Source organism: Epinephelus moara, chromosome 17 (assembly GCF_006386435.1).
Source record: "Epinephelus moara isolate mb chromosome 17, YSFRI_EMoa_1.0, whole genome shotgun sequence".
NCBI lineage: Eukaryota > Metazoa > Chordata > Actinopteri > Perciformes > Serranidae > Epinephelus > Epinephelus moara.
Window position 1 is genome coordinate 22,659,971 of NC_065522.1, and position 23,229 is coordinate 22,683,199.

The 23,229-nt window shown below is 39.6% G+C and overlaps 3 protein-coding genes across 3 annotated transcripts in view; 1 reads left to right on the forward strand and 2 right to left on the reverse strand.

Moving 5' to 3' along the window:
* pik3c3 (phosphatidylinositol 3-kinase, catalytic subunit type 3) overlaps positions 1-9,717 on the reverse strand; it is a 16,421-nt gene extending 6,704 nt beyond the window's left edge. Inside the window, exons 1-5 of the mRNA XM_050067091.1 lie at positions 9,324-9,717; positions 6,266-6,454; positions 3,852-3,995; positions 3,616-3,745; positions 1,439-1,525 (exon numbers count right to left, since the gene is read on the reverse strand). Of these exons, the coding sequence (XP_049923048.1) occupies positions 1,439-1,525; positions 3,616-3,745; positions 3,852-3,995; positions 6,266-6,454; positions 9,324-9,388 (615 nt within the window). The 5' untranslated portion in view covers positions 9,389-9,717. The remainder of the gene's footprint in view (positions 1-1,438; positions 1,526-3,615; positions 3,746-3,851; positions 3,996-6,265; positions 6,455-9,323) is intronic.
* Positions 9,718-14,336: 4,619 nt separating this feature from the next.
* Positions 14,337-17,234, forward strand: msmp1 (microseminoprotein, prostate associated 1). Its single transcript, XM_050067099.1, has 3 exons — positions 14,337-14,597; positions 14,690-14,798; positions 16,486-17,234. Exons 1-3 carry the CDS (start codon positions 14,489-14,491, stop codon positions 16,658-16,660), a joined length of 393 nt encoding a protein of 130 aa, XP_049923056.1. The 5' UTR covers positions 14,337-14,488; the 3' UTR covers positions 16,661-17,234.
* Positions 17,235-17,374: 140 nt separating this feature from the next.
* Positions 17,375-22,567, reverse strand: rgp1 (GP1 homolog, RAB6A GEF complex partner 1). Its single transcript, XM_050067095.1, has 9 exons — positions 22,213-22,567; positions 21,872-21,987; positions 20,109-20,242; positions 19,862-19,945; positions 19,444-19,593; positions 19,105-19,251; positions 18,571-18,698; positions 18,287-18,464; positions 17,375-17,912 (listed from the first exon to the last, which is right to left on the reverse strand). The coding sequence occupies exons 2-9, from the start codon at positions 21,985-21,987 to the stop codon at positions 17,689-17,691; spliced, it is 1,161 nt and encodes a 386-aa protein (XP_049923052.1). The 5' UTR covers positions 22,213-22,567; the 3' UTR covers positions 17,375-17,688.
* Between the last annotated feature and the right edge of the window lie 662 nt (positions 22,568-23,229).

The following is a 23,229-nucleotide window of genomic DNA, read 5'->3' on the forward strand; positions in this document are numbered from 1 at the left end:
ATTCTTTAAAAATCCTACAATGTGATTTCTTGGATTTTTTTTTTCATTTTGTCTCTCATAGTTGAAGTGTACCTCTGATGAAAATTACAGACCTCTCTCATCTTTCTAAGTAGGAGAACTTGCAAAATCAGTGGCTGACTAAATACTTTTTTGCCCCACTGTATCATCACCCTTTTAAGGAGTTGTAAACGACATTGAGAGCAAACAGCTCTCAACATGGAGATGGCTGAGCCGGCAACTAGCAGCTTACTTTGCTAACAACGTGAACATTCTGAAAGAGCTAATGGTGTTAGCAAGGGAGAAACCGGAGGGTGAGCAGTACACTTCCGCTACAATGGCATAGGTTGCGACGACAATTATCAGCGCTAACCACCCTACGAGTGCAGTATAGCGTGGTGGCGTTAACTAGCCAGTGGGACACGGGCTTGTGCAGGTGCAACCGCACTGTCTACCACAACAATAAATAGAGAATTTCAGATTACAAGACACACAGAGGGAGTGTTCTCTGCTCAGGACACAACTACTCCACAATATCTTTACATAGCAAATAACTGTTTGCTGCTATATTAATGTTCTGAATGTTGTATAGAGCTCCTTCTAGTTCATATAGCAAACAGTTGCTTATTTAGAAACATCTAGAAGACATGGAGTAACATTAGCATTCATGTGAAGTTGTGTTTCTGGTCACCTGATGAATGTAAGTCAAATATCAAGTCTCTTTTAGCTCTGTTTTTGGTCTCCACCAACTCCTGAATGAATCTTTAGAGGCATCATCATTTTCAAAAGTCTGTTTCCGCCCGTACAGACTAAAACAACCCTGTAGTTTTCAAAACAAAACAGGGTCAGCGCGTTTTCAAAGGTCTTAGTTTTAAGAGTTCAGAAATGCTGCAGTAGTGTGAACGCTAGGTGAAGTTATGCATTTTAAAACGATGGCTATTAGTGAGGATGTAGCGTAAGAGTATAAAGCCATTGTAGCAGTTCTGTGAGGCTGTACTCATTTACAGCAGTGCTTCAAGCTAAATGCTAACGTCAGCATGCTAACATGGTTACAATCTTAGTTCAATGAGTTAGCATGCTAACATCTGCTAATTAGCACTAAATACAAAGCACAGCTGAGGCTGATGAGCATGTCATTAGTTTTCAGTGTATAAGTTTTTGATTATTTTTTGATCAGACAATGGCACTAGGGTGAAAGTTTTATGGCAATTGTTCAAGACGTTTCAATCAAAACCACAACTGTCGACCTTATGGTGACGTCAGAGGAAAAGTCGAGGGATTAGCAAAGTCGATCATCCTCTGGGGACCATGAATGTCTGAACAAACCTTCATCGCAATCCATTTTATATTTGATGAGATATTGAAGTGTGGAACAAGGTGGCCTTTTCCACTACAGGAACAAAGAACAGTTCTGAAACATAGTCTAGTTAAACCAACTCACCTCATTGATCATCTCAATCTCTCTGAAGGTCAGACGGTCCAGCCAGTCAACCTTCACCATGTGGCCCTGTCGATGGGCCTTTGTCAGCTGCACGGAGAGAGAGAGAGCGAGAAAGATAGAGGGTAGGGAAACGAGAAAAAGTTTTACCAAGAATACAAAAAAAAAAAAAACCCCACAGAGGTTGAGGTTCTGTTGCAGCAGAACTGGTCACAGCATGGTGGCTGATGTGCAAACAGCTCGACCGATCATGCACAAATCCAGTGCCAGCAGCCAGTCCAGCATCTCCGGTCACACACTCAGCAGCCAGTCCACTCATCAGTCAGTGTGGGTGTCGGGAATGTAAGCAAACGTTTGGCCATGAACAGGAAGCCCACAGCTCAGCTGGTTAGAATTATTAGTCACTCTTTAAAACAACATATGAACTGGTAGCAGCTGAGAAAAAAACTTTGGATATGATTAAGTCAACTGCAGTCAGGATTAATAATAAAAAAAAGGTCGGAATCAATGAGTCTACTTTAGAAATTAAAGGGGAACTTCTGTATTTTTCAACCTGGACCCTGTGTCTAAGAGACTGATGGCAACAATTTTTGAAAGAGGTCCAGTATTCAGCCAGAGCGCTGCAGCTGACAGCGGTTAAACAGGCTGCAATGTAAGCAAAGGTACACGTTTGAACTATCAATTTACGTTCATTTTTAACACTGACAGGCTCAGATTATTTTAAGTGCCTGACAACATTATGGAAAGGATCCCTACAGAGACTGTTTCTGCTTTAATAAAAAGGATCTTACTCTTTCACAAAGAGGTCTATCTCTGTAGGGATCCTTTCCATCATGTTGTCAGACACAGTGACAAACAAACACTTCTAGAGGACTTAAATTGATGCCCAGAGTAGTTACATTGCAGCCTGTTTAGCGGCTGCTGGCTGCAGCGTTCTCTCTCAATACTGGACCAATCTCAAAAGTTGTTGCTCCTCCTGCACACTACGATCAACAACGCAACAGTGTGACCAACTACATTATCACTGAGTTGCCATTTAAGTGTTGCTCAAGCACTTGATAACATAGTTACATCATCACAGTCTTGTGTGTGTCTGCTTTTTGCTGCAATGCACCTCAACTGAACGTCATCTAAAGCAGTGGTTCCCAAGTGGTGGGTCAGGTCTAGAGGAGCAACATTTCTCAGAAAATGGGAGAAATGGACTGTCTTTCTTTCAGAAGACATGGACACAGCTTCACCGTGAATGTCTGGACAATAAAAGAACATTTAACACATGGACTCATGATACTGAACTGGTGTGCCTTGACACAATGTTCTCTGTGGTGTTTAGGTTTTGTCTAAACATTTAAAAATACTTTAAAGAGTTTAAATTAAAAAAAAAAGAAGACAAACCCAGCATTTGACATGAAAACATGGGAAAACAGGATCCAGGTTGAAAATTAAATTAGTTATCCTTTAAACGATTAAAAAAACAATCCAATCTGATAACGTTAAAATGAACTCTCCTGAATAGTCCAAAAAAAGCTGCAACAAGTTGACAAACACTTCCTTGTGTCTACATAACCAAGAAAAACATGCACACACACTTACACAAAGTACAACGTATGGCAACAGCAGAAAACCAAATGTGTGTGATGCTTTCAAGGACGCAGCCGTACACCTCGACAGACAAGTGTTCACATCAAAACCTGGGTCTAAATGTATTTGTAAATGCACTGAGCTGGTTTATACAACAACATTACAGCAGAGAACAATGCAAAGTGTTCAGGGATTTAACAGATGAAGAAAGGATTTGGATGTTTAATCGATGATGTGAACGTCCCTGACACAGTCTGGATTGTTCTTTTAAGCGGTGCAAATTTATTTGCAAATACATTTGGAATCGGGTGTTCTTCACACACACACACACACACACACACACACACGCTCACATTCTGCATTGCCAACACTAACTCCTCCACTTGTACTCACATCACTGAGTACCTCCAGGTCAGGGCCCTGGAACAGATGATGGTTTAGACACGGCTTCATATTGCTGAGTTTCTCTCCTTGTCCAACGCACACAATGTTTCTCTCTTTCCCTTATCCTCTCTGTCAGCCATTTAGTCACGCACACAAAATCCTATCCTCCACTTCACTCCCTTTTCTCCCCAATCCTTAACCCTGTTTTTGGACTGTACCTTGGCGAGCCTGCCCATCTGGTCCTCCGTCAGGCTGCTGCTGGTGCGTCCTGGTGTGGTGGTGGGCTCTCCTCCATCGCCCTCCACGCCTGGCCAAACCTTCAGGTCATGCATCCCCTGCCGGAACATACTAGAGGAAGAACTAAGATATCAGTATAGCAGAACACAGACTTTTTTAACATTTATTTTGCTGCATCAGTATTAAACCATATTTAACAGTGCAAGGTTAGACTCACCCGTATTTGCCAAACAGGGTGACAGTGGTTCCCCCGACGGGGACGGCTCTGCCGGGCCCATAGATGTCCCACACTGTGAGAGCAACCTGGGCACTTTGGGGAAGGTCTGGGTACTTGACTGGCAGCCGCAGCCACTCGTTCCAGCTGCACAGGACAGCAGGAGAGAGGTTAGGACAGAGTGTAAGAAGAAGAAGATAAAGGTCTGAGGAACTGCAATGTAACCACGGTGAAAATGATTTGCTATTATTGGAGGAGGTTTTGTTTCTTTTCAGCTCTAGGAAGGTAAAATAACCTAGAATTACTGTCACTTGCTCGTACGCCTCGGCCAACAAGTAAAGTTGCAGGTTACATCCATTGATGAAATTTAATGAAAGGTGTTCAGTGTATTTTTTGCAAAACAGGAGTTATCTCTATATTGAAATGTACTAATAACAGGTTGTCCATTAATTGTCAGATCAGTGGTTTGATTCCTGGCTCCTCCAGTCGGCATGTCAGAGTATCGATCCAGCTGGTGTGTGAGTGTGATAAACCTGAGTAGCAGGTGGCACCTTGTACAGTAGCCTCAGCCACCAGTGTGTGAATGTGACTCGTAGTGTAAAAAGCTCTTTGAGAGGTCAGAAGACTAGAGGCGCTATACAAGTGCAGGTCCATTTACCATGATTCCAGTGAGATTTATGCTGTCTTCGCTTACTAGACTATTTTTACAGAGGAGCACGAGGGATGGATGGAGAGCTTCGTCACATGGTGCAACGACAACAACCTGAATCACAATATCAGCAAACCAGTGAGCTTTGTGGTGGACTACCAGAGGAACAGGACGGAACACAAAGCTGTAGCCATGAGAGCCGACAATGCTTCAAATATGGATGTTGCTGCAGTGTCGCTACATCTCCTAAAACATGGATGCTTCACACACAACTTCAACCCAGCAGCACAGAAGATCTACAAAATCAGCACAGTTTGAAGGTGGACACCCAAGATTAGTGTCACCAATTCAGTATCTGACCAAATGTCTCCCCTTCTGTTCCTGAGATATGACATTAAATAATGGCCAGAAAAGGGTTTTTGCAGAACAATGTCTTTTTTTATTAGTTTTATTTTATTTTATTTCTTTAACAGGGACAGTGGATAGCTACTTAGCTGCACCAGAGTTAGCTATAAGCTAATTCTGATCTGTAATTCCAGGGCAGGAAACAGAGAATAATTACTCTGCTAAAAGACACTGTTATATAAAAAACACAATTACAAAATCATGTCTTCATTTTATCCTGTTAAACATCTGTGGGAAATGCTGTCAGAATCTGCCTATGAATTCTTGAGTTATGGCCAAAAACATGTTTGGTGAGGTCATAGTGACCTTGACCTTTGACCACCAATATCCAATCAGTTCATCCTTGAGTCCAAGTGGACGTTTGTGCCAGATTTGAAAAATAAAAAAATTGGTAACACTTTACTTGAAGGTATCTACATAAGGGTGACGTCACTGTCATGAACTTGTCATAAACATTATGTACATGTCATTAACGTTTATGACTGCTGTCATTAAGTGTCATTCGGTTTTTTGTAATGACAAGTTGACATTGTTTGGGTTGTCTTGATTATGACAACTTGACATTAATTAAAGTGACATTGCTAGAAGTTGTCTTTGTCATGACAAGTTGACATTAAATTTGTTTGGGATGTCCTTATATTGACAACTTGACATTAACCAGGATGACATTACCAGCAGATGTCTTTGTCATAACAATAATAATCATTATGTCAACTTGCCATAAACACAAAAACAGGTGCATTTCTTGTTCATGTCAAGTTGTCATGATGAAGACAACTTCTGGTAATGGCACTTTAATTAATGTCAAGTTGTCATAATCAAGACAACCCAAACAATGTCAACTTGTCATTATAAAAACTGAATGACACTTAATGACAGCAGTCATAAACGTTAATGACATGTACATAATGTTCATGACAGGTTCATGACCGTGTCATGTCATAGTTATGACAGTGTCATGTCACTCTTATGTGGATACCTTCAAGTAAAGTGTTACCAAAAAATCCCTCAAGGTCTTCTTGAATGGACTTCTTGGACAGATGGAGAGACAATCTAAAAAAAATAATGCCTCTGGCCACGACTGTCGCTGGCACGGAGGCATAAAATAGGGCATGCTGAAAGGGAGATGGTTTTTGGTGGTGTAACTATTCTTATAAACATTACAGAGAGACAATTTTACGTATTTATGGTGGTAATGTCTGCTTTATTTGATGTCACACAGAGTGTAGTGACTGAAAACATTGGATTGACACCACAAAGCTCGAGTAGAACTTTCTGAATCTAGATTTAGATTGAAAGATCAAAGTTAAGACATATGAATAAAGAGAAGATGGCCAGGAGAAAGGGACAGATCGGCACTCACTTCCAACGTGTGCTGAAAGCTTTGTACGATGTGCGAACAGGCAGGGCGAGGGGTTTTCCTTCAGCAAACACCTGACAGGTGACGTAGAGGTCCGAGCAGTTCTCCTGGTAGAGGCCAGAGAACCGCAGCATCGGGTCTTCGAGCAGAGCTTTGTAGCTCTTCTGCTCTCGTTTCCCCTCTAAACTGCCTCTGAGGAGGAGAGAGGAGACAGAGCGGGGCGGTGAGGAGGGGGACAAACATGTTGTCAGCTGATGTTATCACGAGTGCTCCAGCTTGTCTTCTCACAAACAGGTCAATATCTGTAAACTTTTACTTGGGAGGTTTGTGTTTTGTGAGCTTTAAGTTGATTTCATTTCCTCAACTATTTTAATTTAAGAAAAGTTACAAGTTCTGACCTATTTGTTGTTTCTGTTTGCTCTTAATGTGGAAATAAAGGAAACACTAGCATGAAGTGTAAACAACATAATTAGACTAACTGCATGAGTAAAGATGGTTAATGTGTATTTCATTAAAACTGAGAAGAGAGAGGAAATCTGGATATAGTTCACAACTGCTTCATTAATTAGACTTTTTTACTCCAATAATTAGACTCATGAGCTGTGAACAGGATTTTAATAAAGAGACGACTGTGCTTTCAGACTGTGTCCTGACAGAGAGAATAGTCCTTGAGCCACGGTGAGGACAGATGTCAGAAACTGAAATTGTTAATGTAAAGGATGGGAACAAGCAGACAGGATGTATTCTGCTTTCTTACATAATTGTTCATCGTAAAGACCCTGCAGAGTTTCCTACGCAGTGACCGTTATTTTGCTGCTGAGTACATTTTTGTGTTTTACTTTGAGAGATGGGTACCAGCAGATAAAAGAGAAGGTGAGAACAGACTCAATAAAAGATCGATAAAACATTGTCCAATATCAGGGTCCTGCCAACCTGGAACTTCGAGTGTTTCCTGAGACAAAAGAGACGCTGCTGGCTCTTCTTGTACACTATGTCAGTGTTGCTCTTCAATGTCAGTTTATTGTCTAGTATACACTGACCAGCCAAAACATTAAAACCACAAACAGGTGAAGTGAAAACATTGATCATCTTGTTACAGTGCAATGTTCTGCTGGGAAACCTTTGGTCCTGGCATTCATGTGGATGCTACTTGATGCGCTCCACCCACCTGAACACCCCTGCAGACAAAATAAACCCCCTCATGGCAATAGCACTTGTCGATGGCAGTGGCCCCCCAGGAGGACAACTCATTGTGCCACAACACAAAAGCTGCTCAGGAGTGACCTGAGGAACGGGACAAAGAGCTCACCTGGCCTTTAAATACCCCAGATCCCAACCTGACTGAACATTTGAGGCACGTGCTGGTACTCCAGAGGTATCCCCGATCCATGGTGGGTGCTCCTTGGACTGGTCATGGCTCTGACCTGTCGAGGCATGGACACAGGACCTCTGGAGGGTGTGAGTTGGTGTCTGGCACCAGAGCGTTAGCTTCAGATCTTTTGAGTCCCATGGGTTGTGGAGTGGTGTACCAGTACATCCCACAAATGTTTGATCAGATCAGGATCTGGGGAGTTTGGAGAACATGTTGATGCCTTGAGCTCTTTGTCTCGTTCCTTGGACCATTCTTGAACCGTTTTTGTGGCGTGGCATGGCGCATTGTCCTGCTGGGGGGGCCACAGCGACTGGGGAGTGCTGTTGCCATAATGGGGGTGTCTGGTCTGCACTTGTGTTTAGATGGGTGGAGCTTGTCAGGTAGCAACCACATGAATGTCAGAACCCAAGGTTTCCCAATAGAACATTGCACTGTGACGAGATCATCAACGTTGTTCACTTTACCAGTCAGTGGTTTTAATGTTTTGGCTGATCGGTGTAGTTTCTAGTATACTTCCTCTTAATGTTATCATCACGATATCCAGCAACAGCTGGAAGAACATCGGGGATGTAGCTTTAGTCAATTACACCCCAAAGCTATGAATCACACAACCTACAGATGATATCTGGGAAGCTAGCTCGCTAAATAATTTTAAAAGAAAGCTAAAAACAAACCTGTTCATTTTAGCTTTTAACTAACTCTGACTTCCTGATACAGGTCTGATGTTCTCTTACTTTTTACGCTTCAAGCTGCTGCAACTCTTTTAAAATCTTATGATTTATAGATTTACAACTATTTGATTTTATGAATCAGTTGTTTTATGTTCGTTCTACTTTTATGTGAAGCACTCAATGCTTATACTGACCTTATTGTAAAACACTTTGTGCTGGATTTCTTGTATGAAAGCTGCTATATAAATAAAGTTTATTATTATTATCCTTCACTGTTATTGCATTTTCTGCTCATGTTGTGCTGCCCTAATTGTCCCAACAGGGGAGGCACATTTTTGTAAAATGCTTATCAGTCGGTTAAGATCAGTTATTTTATTTATAGTGTGATTTTTTTGTGTTCCAGCTCTGATAACCAATTTCATGACTAGATCTGAAATAAAAACACCAAACATTATTACACACACCTTCACAAATGTGAGGAGTTGCTTAATTTTCTTCCAGCTGTAGGTCAGACTAGAAATACAACTAAAGATCATTGTCAATTAATTTGTAGATTATTCTCTCATTTATTGATTAGTTTATCTGTAAGATGCCCATTTTCATCGTACTTTTTAAAACTAATCTATCAATTGGCAGCCACATGCTGTAATAAACACAGAACCAGCACATAATTTCATATAGGCTTTATAATGTTTTACAATTATGAAAACAGCTGGTTACTAATTTAATGTGCAAACTGTTTGAGCACGAGCTCCCTCTCAACACATTCACTCTGGGATTTGTACAGATAAATGTGACATTTACTACACTGACTCGTTAAAATGAGATATATAAACAGTGTGTTGTGACAGTTTAAAGCTTTAAAGTCAGTAAAATGTCTGTCGGTGAGACATGTCGTTCAAACACACAGGCACGCGCGCGCACACACACATAGCAAACATAGCAGCATCCTGTCAAGTCACAAGATAGATTAGTTACACCGCTCGACCCAAAGCGGCGCGTTAAGTACCAAACTTACATCTTAAGTTGAACGTTGATGTCCAAGTCACAGCTGTAAACATAGTTGAATTTATCAGTGTCCATCTTCCGACGGGAAAACACTAGATTTGACCCAAAAACCTGACGACTTCAACATGAAATCCCGGACGGTTGGACGAGACTTTGCGAGCGGTTGGGTTTGCGACAAGGCCTCGGCTCAGCACAAAATCACTCCCTGGAACCCTGTTCAAACTCCCGCTCACACGGTTAGCTACCTTACCAGCCTGTACACACGTTAACAAAGGTTATTTAAAGTGCCTGTGTTGACGGTAAAGACGTTAGTTTAACGGCTGTCTCACCGGGCATGATTTGGTGTTTTTGATAGCTACACAACAACACAGCATCAGCCGAAATATACAGCCAGGCTAAAGCAGCCGATCCTCGATGTAGTAGGGCTGATAATGCTGAACACGCGATCATTGTGTCGTGTGTTGATTTGTCGGGCCTGGTCGGACCGAGGAGGAAGTACATAAAGGGGCGGGGTTTACGGCATGCTTGTTAAAGGGACAGTACAACAAAGAGTATCATGTTATATTAGAATTAATATATTATTAATTCAATTATTAATTTCATATTATTAAAATAAAATAAAATAAAAAATGAAATAAAACTTATGTTAAAATTAAATTGGATTAAACTAAACTAAACTAAACTAAACTAAATTCAATTAGTTTAAATTATAATTTAGTATATATTTGGACAATTTGAAATGTTATATTATATTATATTATATTTAAATATTTTATTATTTTATATATTATTTATATTATATTATGGTATAGTATAGTATATCATAGTAAAACATATATTAAAAAAAAGTAAAAAACAAATTCTAGTATATTATATGTTATATTATATTACATTATCATAGTGTGGTATATATATATACAGGTCTTTTTCTTTTTTTCTCTTTTTATTTATCTTGTTTTAGGTCATGTTCTTAAAAACATTGTACTATAATGCAATCTTTTCTACTAAAAGGAATAATATGTGTTTAGTGGGTTTTTTAAATATTTAATAAAGCCATTAAAAACTTTCAGTGATTTATTTATTTTACTGTACTTAATGGGCTGTCACCAAAGTCAAAACAAGTGTTATTCTTTGACAAACAAATCCAAATCATGGTTGACTTGCTGTTATATTAAGGATATCAGACAGTCTTCATCGGCAGATTTTGTTTGCTCGGTTGTAATGGAGATTGTATCTGTTGCCATAAAAGTGCAATAGATGAAATCATAACAGCTACTGAACGTGAATGCAAAAAGAGCCACCTCAATGACAAACTCCCATGAAAGCTCTGGAAAAAGCTAGTAAGCAGACATTGAGTTTCTGTTCACGATGCAAAGTTTGTGTAGTTTTCTTTCACTATAAAAATAATATATTTGTTGAGCTCACATGGGCATACAGCATACACTATTATGAACTGCTGTTTTTTCCCCCTTAAAATGAAATTATTATGTTACATTTTATGAGCACCTTTACTTTTAAATATCCATATTTCTTCTGTCCATGTGTTTACATACCTATATAACTGAGTCAAAACTTGAAATCAGACAGTTAAAAACTACTCTGTGTTTTGGTGATAATTCTTGTGAAGTAAATCAACATGCAGTTGTGTAAATATGTTTATTAAGGGTAGCAATGAAAGGTATTAATAAAGTATGGATGTAACACCTATAAGGGTTTAACTATTTTCAATTTGGAAATTAATGTGTTAAAAAATGACTTGTGACTTGTGACTAATTTCTTAATTCTGTGTGCTGCTGCCAGAGACTTTGCAAATGTTGTTTGTAAAACTTCAAAGAGGAGGCAAAGAATTATGTATGCTCTTTTGTAACAACATTTCTTTTGTTTCAATTGAACTTTTGGCAAAAACTAGATGGAGTTTTTGTTTATTTATCAAAAGGCTATCAGACATGGAGATTTGTATGGTATCAGAGAAACACAATACCCTATTCTCCATTAAAATGAAAGAAAATACAGTGTGATTTGATGCAAAGCACTTTAATGTGAACTAGGCAAACTCTTAAAAATTGCATTGTACTATGTATATCTATGATTAATTACTTGCTGAAATCAACATACAATTATAGAAATATGTAGATTTCTTTTCTTAAAGAGTCCGTTTCTACAGCATGTGTATACTGGCCTCTTTGGGCGCAGTTTGTCTATATGGAAGAAATGTATTGACTATAAAGAAATCTTGACAAAAACAGTCCTGTTACCAAACATGATGACAGCCTTGACCTTTCAAACAGAAAGTTCTCCCCAATTAAAACACACTTGTCCCCAATTAAGTGCACATCCATGAAAAGCAACAGGCGTGTGACAGGAAAATCCTCATCTTTTGTTTTGCTGAGATCCTCCCTGTTCCTCAACACTGACGACACCCGGTTGTCAAATCAGGGTGTGAACTCATTGTCAGTGTATCGTACGGGACCCACAGGCTCCGAGGAGGTCAGCAGCACCACCCAAGGTGAACTTATGGAAGAACATCTAACACGAAAACATCCTCCATCCTCTGAAACAGCATCTGAGTGAAATCAAGTGAAGAATGAAACTGACCTCTGACATGCTCAGCCCATCTCTAATATTATCAGGTGTTATCAATAGTTACTGTAACCTGTATGTAGCTTATGATGTTGACAATAGTACATGAACTGCAACACGTCTCTATAGAAACAACGTACAGCCTGAGAGAGGCAACTGTGAGTCATACTAATCGAATGAATGAAGAAGCACCCCCGACTGATGAGGGAAACCTATAAACACTCTCCGACTACTGTGGGGTACGAGAGAAAAGGCACGTAAAACACCACGCTATGAGACCCCGGGGCCTCCTGTTAGAGGCTTGAGAGGATTTTTCCTATGATCTCGCACCTCATACTGCAGACAGCAAACAACTGGAAGAACATGAGCTAATGTTTTGTTGGCTCAGGCAGAGACACTGCGCTGTATCATCAGGTCAGATCACAGTTTATATTTGTATAGTTACACAGAGATGCACACGCCTGCACAGCACACAGTAAACTAGAGTCCAGTGGATGTTAAGATCAAGGATATATTTCAAATTACGTAAACAAGAACAAAGAATTTTATGAATGAGCTTTTGTGAAAAAATAGCTATAATAAAAATACTGGCAAACATGTATTAAAGGGACAGTTCACCCCTCAAATCAAAAATACATATTGTTCCTCTTACCAGTTAGTGCTATTTATCCATCTGGATTGTTTCGGTGTGAGTTGCTGAGTGTTGGAGATATTGGCCAATATCGAAGAAGGAAGCGTGCATCTACTGCTAGCTCACATAGCATCACTGAGCTAGCTAACGTTACAGCTCAACCCAGGAGGACACCATTAATGTTTATATCTCATGCTGTCAAAGCACAAGCCTCTCGTCCATGAGTAGATGCACCCCTCCTTCTGCAAGGTGATTTGGTTGGCAGGTGTAGTTCCGCAGAAAGAAAATAGTTGCACTATAAATAAATTCCTTTAAGGTGTTCTTGAGATATTTCATTCACAAGAATGAGACAGATGCAAGGTCACACTGACCTTGACCTTTGACCGCCAAAATCTAATCACTTCATCATTTAGTCCAATTGAACGTTTGTGCCAAATTTGAAGAAATTCTCTCAAGGTGTTCTTGATATACTGCGTTCAGGGGAATGACATGGATGCAAGGTCACAGCACCCTTGAGCTTGGACTCTTGACCACCAAAATCTAACCAGTTCATCCGTGAGTCTGTGTGAATGTTTGTGCCAAATTTGAATACATTTCTTCAAGGCCTTCTTGAGATATCATATTCACGACTTTGAGACAGACAAGGTCACAGTGACCATAACCTTTGACGTATGAAAACTAATCAGTTCATCGTTGAGTCCAAGTCCAAGACATTTATGCCGAATCTGAAGAAATTCCCTCAAGCTGTTCTTAAAATATCATGTTCACAGGAATGTGATGGATACAAGGTCACAGCACCCTTGACCACTGACTCTTGACCAGTTTATCCTGGGGTACGAGTCAACCTTCCTGCCAAGTTTGAAGAAATTCCCTCAGTGTGTTCTTAAAACATCGCGTTCATGAGAATGAGACAGATAAGGTCACAGTGACTGTGACCTTTGACACCAAAAACTAATCAGTTCATCATTGACTCTAAGTGGCCTATTGTGCCAAATCTGACAAAAATTCCCTTGAGACATTCTTGAGATATCGTGTCCGCAAGGATGGGACATGTGGATGTACGGACACCCTGAAGGCATAATATTCCATAATACCATAATCACCAGCGTGGAGGCATAAAACCTTTTCTTACTTACTTACTAAAATGTACATAAACAATACAATTAATAACCAAATATTTATGTTTTAAAGTGAACTTAAACCGCCATTTTTACAACGTTTTTCCAAAAGAAATTCCCTCATTTAGTGTTTTGATGATGGTGGTAGAGACACTGGTCAAACATCTCTCACAGGTGTTAAATCTGGTGACTGTTAGGCCATTACATTCACATCATTGGTGTCTCCTTGTGCCCTGCATGAAAGCATCTACATGTTTCCCCACTAATGTATTCGGTATTGTCCTTTAGTTTATCACCCTGGTAGATCATCTGAAGCTCTTTGACTTAAAGTTTGATGTATTAATTTCAGTAAGTCAGTATCTAGGCATGTGTTTTACATGTGCATTAGTCAAGTCTTCAGTTTCTGGACAGCGACCTGGCCGACAAAAACCATATGAGAGGTTGAATGGTGATGAATCATGTTTGATAATTCCATCCCGTCCCTCCTTCTCTCCTTGGACGTCACCTCTCTCCCTCCCTGCCCTCCACCTCACCTCCTTCCCTCTCTTAGTCACCGCATGGATGTGTCATTGTTTCTATCACTTTAGAGGTTCATGCCTGCTGAAGCGCAGCGAGGTGATCTCCAGAGTGCCAAAACAGCGCCAAGATCTTTACCCCCCACCCACAAACACACACAAACCACCACCTCCTTGTTCCCCAACGGATGGCACCGTTGACACCTTCTCCAGCCAGGCCTGTGGGCCACATGATGGCGTTGACCACACCTCCACGCCACAGTCGTAAAGCCCCGGGATGTATAAATAAGGGAGCAAAGACAGAAGAGGAACCAGAAGCTGAAACGACCAGATGAAGATGGAGCTTGCCGGGGTTCACTGGGTGCTTGCAGCTGCAGGGTTTCTTCTGTGGACCAGTTGTGCGTCTGCTGCACCCATGGAGTGCCACTTCAACTCCAGAGGTGAGCTCACACGCTCTCAAATCTTATCTTGACTTTAAAATGAAATATATATTCTGTCTGAGTTGATTATCTACTGCCATGTGTTGTTCCAGCGCTGTGTGTGTTCGAGGGGAGGCACTTCTCACTGGGGGAAACCTGGATGGACAACGCCTGTATGCAGTGCACCTGTCTGCACCCTGTTGGCGTCGGTTGCTGCGAGACGTGAGTACACAAACAACCTGTGTGGTTTGGCGTCCAGATGAACACAGTTACTGCTCGGCGCTGTTAAAGTATTCAGGCTCTTTACCTGAGTAAATGTAGTGATACCGTGATTTAAAAAATACTGTTACAGGTCCTGGATTCAAAGTTTTACTTAAGTACCACCAACAAAATACACCTTTAGGTAGTAAAAGGAAAATAATGTAGAATGGGAAGACATTGTTCATCGTTTTTTGACATTCTTGCCATTAAACGACTATCAGTTAATTGAGAAATTAATCAAATTAAAGTAATGAAACAGATCAATAAGGAAATGTTGCAGTCCTAATTTGATGAAAACCACAATTGACTATTAAAAAAAAAAGACTAAATTACAACTGTTAAACTGCAGCTGCCTCAGAGTGTTTTTATATTGTTGTCTTATTACTTTTTTTTATTTACCATTTTTATATGTTATTTATTCATTTTATTTGCACACAAATAAAACTGCATAAAATCCAGACAATTACAAAACTAAGAAATGTGTCAGGGGAGGTAAAAAACAGGCTTATGCAACGGACCTCCGCTCAACTTCAGGTGAAAAATAAACAACAAAACAGAGAAAAAGTAAAAAATAAATAAATCTATACTACTGATGAAAACAGTATTTCAATGTTGTAGTTCATCTGAGACTGAGTGGAACTCTTTATTGTAGTTTTGGATGTTTCGGGATACATTAATAATTATATATCATATTCTGTAATCAAATTTTATACCTTCATAAAATTAAAAAGTACATTTTCTAAGTTGCTTTTATGCTTTATATCTTACGGGGAGCCAATGCTGGTGAAAAGGGACAAATTTTAAGCCAATAGATATCACCATCAAATCACCTTTATATATTTTTACATTAAAAATTTGCTGAAATTTTATGTTTAAATATACAAATGAGGCATTATATCATTACATATCGTCTGATTTGCATACATTTCAGGAACAAAATTGTTCCTAAAATTCTTGTTTATTTTTGTTGACACATTAGAATCAAAGGATTTTACATATAAAATTTTACGTATCTCTTTTTATTACTCCATTAATCAGAAAATACTGTCAAAAGCCATTAAAAAAATACTTTTTGCCATGTTTTTGGGAATAAATGTTCTATAATTCAGGCTATGAATGATGTATGAATAAACCCCTCTGTAAAAACCTTCAGAATATAGATAGGAATAAAACTGTAAAACAGCCTTTTAAGATATATTTTTATAAAAATCAGACTGTGAAACTTCTCCGGTTCATTACTCCCATTAGGAACCTTTTTTTTTTTTTACAAGGTTTCTGAAATTTTATGTTTAAATACTGTGGGATGAAATGATCTGAAAAGTAGTAGAGTGTAAGTATAAAGTAGCATTAAATGGAGGGAAATAATTAAGGTACAAGTACCTCAGAACTTTACTTCAGTACACTGCTTGAGTAAATGTACTTTGCACCACTTGCATTAAAAGTTCAAGACCATTTTAGCTGCTTTTGTTCAGGCCTGTTTCTTTGAAAATGTTTTTTAGGACTTTAATGTCTTAGAAAATCAACCCCATGATCTGCAACCTCCACCAGTGTTAGGAGTTTAAAGTCCACATGACAAAGAAAGAGTTTTTAAGCCACAATAGTCCTTGAGAAACTGCAAAAAAACACTCTTTACCTTGAATCTGTCCAGGGTGCATCGGCCGGTGGATTTCCCCGCGTGGTGTGAGGTGCGGGTGGAACCAGTGACCTGCAAAGTGTCCCTGGTCCAGACAGCCGACCCCCGCCTGCCCTGCTCCCCAGGCCAGGACCTCCAGGACCCGAGCCATGGATCGCTTCAGCTGCAGCAGCAACAACTGGACGGGTAGAAACCTGCTCAGACCAGCGCCTATCTGTTCAACCTGTTGGCCTGTGAAACCAATACTCACTATAGTTTAATAACCACTTTATACACCAATAATTAACAGCATATTTTGGACTGTATTATCAATGTAGAGTGAAACTGTCTGTGAAATATATTTAAGTTAACCTGCGGTGTTGTGCAGCAGAGGATGTTATAAACACTGAGCACCACATGATGAACCATATTAACAAATTTAGGAAATCAAGGCGTCACTCTTTAGATGAAGCTTCACTTTGAGTATATGTTTGAGCTTAGTTATTACAGTAAGCTGTCTGTCTGCTTCTTTAATTAATCCAATAACAACTTATTGTAAATATGAAGAAATACATACGTACATTAATATATATAACGATTCCTGTTGAATTTGACCTGTTCTCTGCTGTAACTCATTTATCCTCCAAATAAAAACAATTTTAAAAAAGTTGCATTTTGTGATGTAAATCCTCACACGTACTCTAACAAAATATAAATCACACATTTAATTAATTTTTCTCTTTGAGTATTTACATGATACAGTCTTTGCAAAAGCCCAAAGAAAAATAGTTAACAGCAAAAATATTTTGAGTGAGAAACATTTGTGTCATGAAATAAAAAAAGAGCAAGTGTTCACGAGTAAAGGAATAAAAAGTGAAATAAATACAGAAATGCACAGCAACCACAGAGAGAGTTGCACGTCATGAGGTCCAAAATGAAAGGTGTATTTAAAGTTAAGATGCAATATGCATATGGAAAAGGCAAAACATAGGTTGCATAATATACATATGGAATCCATTACTGGCTCTGCATATACAACGGAAACAACAAAAATAATGCTCCTTTGTTCCTGAAATGTGCATCTGTGTGCTAACACTTCTCATCTCCACAGAAAAAAACAGACTCTGTCTCTATTTCACACACTCACTCATACAAACACACACACAGAGTCAACACCCTCCGAAACACAGCATTAACTCGGCTGTCTCACACTGACAGTCTCTCACACACACACGACAGTCAGATGTTGATGCTGTTGGTCCCTGTGAAGTGGGACATGTAGGATGCCAAGGCCGGGTTGGTGGGCAGCACTTTGATCGGCAGATCCCAGCTGAAGGTATCCACGTCAACGTTCTCCGCCCCGGCCCAGACTGTGACCTCTGATTGGTTCTGCAGGACTGTGGGCGGCTCCATAGGCTCTCTGGCGGTGACGAATTCAAAGTGAAGGCGCCACCTCAGCATCACTGTAGAGGCAGAGATCAAATTTTGGTTGTTTAGTTGACGGGTGCAATCTACAACCTCACCACTAGATGCCACTAAAGCCCAGTTCACACCAAAGATTCGTGATGAGATGAGTTGAAACAGGCAGCTACTTACAATGCACCGTTCTGCAACGTTCTAAAAGCCTGCTGGTTCACACCAATGCAACAAGATGAGACGGTGTATCATCTCTATGCAACAGCTCTTTGCAATTCAGATCTGATTTGCAGCTTTTCAGGTTTATTTTGTGGCTGAATATAATTTGTAGCTTCTTAAAATATGAATGAGGATAGTGATAGTGAGATACTGGCTACAGCTGCATTTGTAGCAGTGATGAAAAGGCGGAAAACTGACTGACCTATGTCTGTGCTGAAACCTGGCGTGACGTTGAGGGGGATGGGGAGAGAGAAGTGGCTGGAGGCGGTGTGGAGGCAGGATTCCATGTGTCGCCCGTGTCCAGTCACACTGATGACCTGTCCGGGGCGCCGCTGGTACTGCTGCTGGATCTCCTCCTCACTCTGAAGGCTCACCGAATACTGGAACACACATATATATACAGGACATTATTATTACATTTTAAAAACTAATGTGAAGCAAAACAGAAAGTGCATCAATGTACAAAGACAAGAGCAGTAAACACACCTGCAGGCAGGGAATGTCTCCCTCTGAGAAGTTGAACGTGCCGATGATGTCCTCCCCGAGTCTGTACACAGTCTTAAAGATGCAGAACTTCGCCACTTTCCCACGCATGTTGGTGATATTAAACATGTCTGGACGAAACAAAGCAACACACAAGTCAAATGTGGACAAATAAATAAAAACTGTGGAAAATATATATTAGAAAAAAAAGATTAAACACAAAATTCAGAGCTGAATACTGTTACTATTAGTGTCTAACTTACATTTCTTTTACTTTGTTTTTTGTTTTTGACATTTGTTTTAGTGCTCAGTGTCCATATGATAGGTTTAAATGTCAAATGTAGGTTGAAAGCGGATATGGATGTAGCAATTAAGCTAGTGAGGCAACACAGTTTTATTTCTTGCTATAAATTTAATTTGTTCTCTGAAAATATCAAACTTCAAGACAATAAAAAGGCAACAACAACTGACATTAACAACACAGGATTAAAAAATGCTTTAAACTCCAGCGAAAAACAGCGACACAGTCCGACTTACGGGGACAGCGTCTCGAGGTGGTGACCATCAGCATGTCCAGTGCTCTCTCCAAAGGCCCAGCATCCCTGCGGCTCGATTCCTCTTCCTCCAGGAACGGGTTGGAGGGAGAAACCTCTTCATCCTGGGGAAACGGAGGCTCTGGCATGCCTAAAGGTCAGACAGGAAAATAACAATGTTCAAGATGTCACAGTGTGACAATAGTCAAAAGACAAAATAAAAACATTTTATTTACCACAAAAATATTTCTATGGTTTCATAGCAACAAGTCACACCTGACGAGCACTTGAAGCTTTGCAGTGCGAAATACAAGCAATTATAAGTTAACCAAATGAATCTCACCATGCAGGACGAGCACTCTGAAAGGAACTCTGAGGAGTTTGATAGGCGAGTTGACTCTCTGGCAGCCGATGGTCAGTTTGTAGACGTATTTCACCGCCTGGCCACGGAAACTAGGAGGGCCGTCTATGGGTACTATCTCACTGTATGAATCTGTGGGAAAGTTAGTACGCAGGTCGGACTGTTTGAATCACTGACAGAAACAAATATAGTCATTTATAAATGTTACATGACCATTAGTGGGAAAAATTAGATATGAAACATTTAAAGTCTATATAAGGTAAGGGGGTTCAGACAAGCACTATGGTTTTCATTTCTTCTTTTAGACGCAGTATTAATTTGTCATGTTGTTATGACAGTCACTGAAAAAGTAGATTCCACATATTTAAAGCTTGTGAATTATGCATTTGTACACACGTACAGGTTTTGCTCTCGCCAGGGTCCAGGCGCAGGTCACAGAATAGTATCTTGGGCGGTGTGTCCAGCACACACTGACCTCGCTCTCCTGTAGAGGACAGGAGTTAATGATGAGGTAAATCCAGACATGTTGCACACAAAGCAAGGAGGCTAATAATATCCAGAAATCCTCTGAAATCCTTTGAAATGTTGTAATAAAACATATTTAATTTCTGCTTATCTCAGATTGTATTTTTCCTCCCAACACTCACCTCTGCTTGGAATAAGCACAGTGTTGCTCTCAGCCTGGACGTCCTGTTTGTTGCCCTGGGCCGGCAGGGACACTCTGGTCTCACTGGCATGAAACTGGCAGTGGATCTGGGCGCTGGCCCATGCCAGCATCTCACTGAGACACATACAGAAAAGACAAAGATTACAAAGGGAAATCTACAGAGTGATTGATTAAATGATTGATTTATGTGGCCTGTATCACATGGTCCCAGTCCATATGGGGTCACAAGACACTACACCACAACCAAGATGATTGTGTTGCCATAATGATGTACAGATGTTCAAATTCAAAATGAAAACATTTCAAAGGTCCCATAAACAGCAAAACTCTTATTCCGCCTCATAGACACTGCATGTTACATTGATGTAAAGCCTACAAATGTAAGCTACCAATGTTTATGGTAAATCTCTATTTTATGTTTACAATTCTTGACTTTTGCAGCATTTTTATTTTCTTACTATGTTCATTCGATACAGTATTTTGGGGGGGAAATGTGTTGATGTTTTCACAGCAATATAAAATAGATATTAGAGGGGGAACAATGATATATTGTACATAGTGAAAAAGGCTTCTGAAGCAGTATTTTGTAAAGATGTTTGTCATGTGAAAGGTTAAATTGAAGATTGATTCATAAATTTGTATGATTGCATTTGTGCTCATTTAAAGGTAGTGTAACGAAGGATTTAATCACTTTAAAACAGTTCAGTTATATTATTATTGTGTAGATTTTTTTGTTTCCCTGACACAAAAGGGCGAGTAAATAACAACAAAAGCAAAATAAACAACAACAACAACATAGAAACATTGGTATCTGACAAATTGTTATTATAAACATCCATATCAGCAAAGAATTTCACAATAAGTGCAGCCCTAGATCACTGTGACCATTATACACCAAGATACGAAGACAAATTCTCATCAGCATCCCCAACAATACCAAGATTACAGGAAAAAACGACAACAACAAAATGTTCTAAAAATAGTTGATTATCAGCTAAACAATTATTCAGCTCATAAGCACTAAGATGGAAGCTCAAACTCAGCATACAGTCAGCACCTTTATTTCTAAATGTGCATATTTTAAGCTACAACTAACGACTGCTTCAATAATAAATAAAATGCAGATTATTCTCTCGATTAATCAATTATTAGGTGGTTTATGAAATTCATAAAATGAAAGTGAGAAAGGCCTTTAACCACTTTTCATAGCCTACGTTGATTCATTCAAATGTCTTGGCTGATCAATAGTTAACTAACTCATATATATTCAGTTTAATATCATGAACTAGAGACCATCATGTGAAAGGATTACTACAGCTGCCAAACAGTGGGCCAGGGGCGTAATGTGTTGGGGGAAATGGCCCCTTCCATACTTCTACCCACTTGTACGGGACACACATCTTCAAATTCAACCTTCGTTTTGATCTTGATAACATAAATGCTGTTTGCCTGCATCAGTTACATATAGTGGAGTACCAGTTCTTGTTAACACCAAGGACAACCTTCGTCTTCTATCTACAGCACATTAAATTCAACATGTGGTTTCCTGTAGTAATTTTTGTTTATATTGGTGTTCTTTCTAAACTTGGTTTATGAGATGTATCTTTCTTCCACTTGTCTTCTCTAATAGTTCTCATTATCTGTCTGGCAATCTTAATAGTACACTTCAAACTCAGTGGCATCTTACTGTCTATGTTCAGGTGTATGATGGGTGAAGAGGTGAAAGCTGGGGTTGACTCCTACCTGCTGGCAGAGGTGGAGAGGTGGGACATCGGGTTGGTGAATGTTATGAGACATTCCATGAGCTCCCCGGCGAGAAACACGGGGCCTCGGGCCATGGAGGCCACCACCTCGATCATCTGTAACGTAAAGCCCCAACAACACCACGTTAACAAATTAAACCTCAAATGACTAATGTGCAGTACAAAACACACTAGGATCCGAAATACGTCGTTTCGTTGTCCTAGTAATACTGAAGTTTTGCACAAACATACCGCTACAAGCTAACGCTGGATAGAAGTTAACTTGTTTGGTAGCTGGCAGCTAGCTAATAGCTGCGTTAAAGCGGTCATTTAAACACATACCTTGGCCTCAAACGACACTACGGCAACACAGTTACGTTGTCTTATCCCAGGACGCACCTATAGTTAATTCTCGAATAAAACAATACAATATTTAACCGTCTTTCCAGCAGAGCTAGGCATCGCGCGTCCTGCTAGCTTGCACTCCAACTACAGTAAACAACAAACGAAGATGTTCCACTTCCGCTGCTGTGCGACTAAACAGGCACCAAGGAAAACAAAACGGATGGATAATGAAAACCAAATATCAGCAAACACACAGTTTTTATATAGTGTGACTTATATTTAATGTCACAGCGTCATATTCATGTCAGTTAAACATTGTTTTTATAAAATTAAACGGCAAAGTAAAACTTCGGTAACGTTTTTTGTCGGCCATTTCGAAGACGTCCCGTGGCACAGCGAACCAGAGGTGGAATGTTGCTATGGAAACTTACTGTAGGGAGGCGTAAGATCAGTATTGACATATTACCTTTGTTCTTGTTAGCTGACATGTCACATTCTGCCGAAGTTATTTTATGAACTCTTTATAAACTGTCTATTTATGAAAATGCGTCGATGGATGCTAATTCGAGGGAAGATTAATAAATAGGGGAAAAGACCCCCCCCCCTTTTTTCTCCTGATGGTACAGTCTCAGTAGCAGCTTTGCCGGTTAGTGGTGCTTTTATTCCCTGAGTCTAGTTTGTCAGGCATCATTCACTCACAGGCTGTTTTTTTTATGTTGCTTCCATTAATTTTCTGATCAAATCGTTATTACCATCATTATTTTGTTATTCTTATGAGTAGAAGTAGTAGTAGTATTATTTTTTATTTTTGTATTGTGTCTCTTTTGTTTCCGTTTTTAGAGACACTGAGCCTACTCCAATCGTGTAATTGAACGTTGTATCTTCTTTTTAGGTCTATTGAGTACTTAATATATTAGTAGAAACGCTTAATATATTAAGTTTATTAATATTATTTTATTTATTTTTGCTCATGTAGTGTATTGACTAAATTTTGGCTTGACATTAAAAATGGCT

Excerpts from the sequence above, each read along its gene's own strand:
- msmp1 (XM_050067099.1), top strand. The coding sequence starts at position 14,489 with ATGAAGATGGAGCTTGCCGGGGTTCACTGGGTGCTTGCAGCTGCAGGG. Across the intron at positions 14,598-14,689 it reads GTGCCACTTCAACTCCAGAG|CGCTGTGTGTGTTCGAGGGG; the intron begins GTGAGCTCACAC and ends GTGTTGTTCCAG. Across the intron at positions 14,799-16,485 it reads GGCGTCGGTTGCTGCGAGAC|GGTGCATCGGCCGGTGGATT; the intron begins GTGAGTACACAA and ends GAATCTGTCCAG.
- rgp1 (XM_050067095.1), bottom strand. The coding sequence starts at position 21,987 with ATGATCGAGGTGGTGGCCTCCATGGCCCGAGGCCCCGTGTTTCTCGCC. Across the intron at positions 20,243-21,871 it reads CTCTCCACCTCTGCCAGCAG|TGAGATGCTGGCATGGGCCA; the intron begins GTAGGAGTCAAC and ends TATGTGTCTCAG. Across the intron at positions 18,465-18,570 it reads GAGACATTCCCTGCCTGCAG|TATTCGGTGAGCCTTCAGAG; the intron begins GTGTGTTTACTG and ends TGTGTGTTCCAG.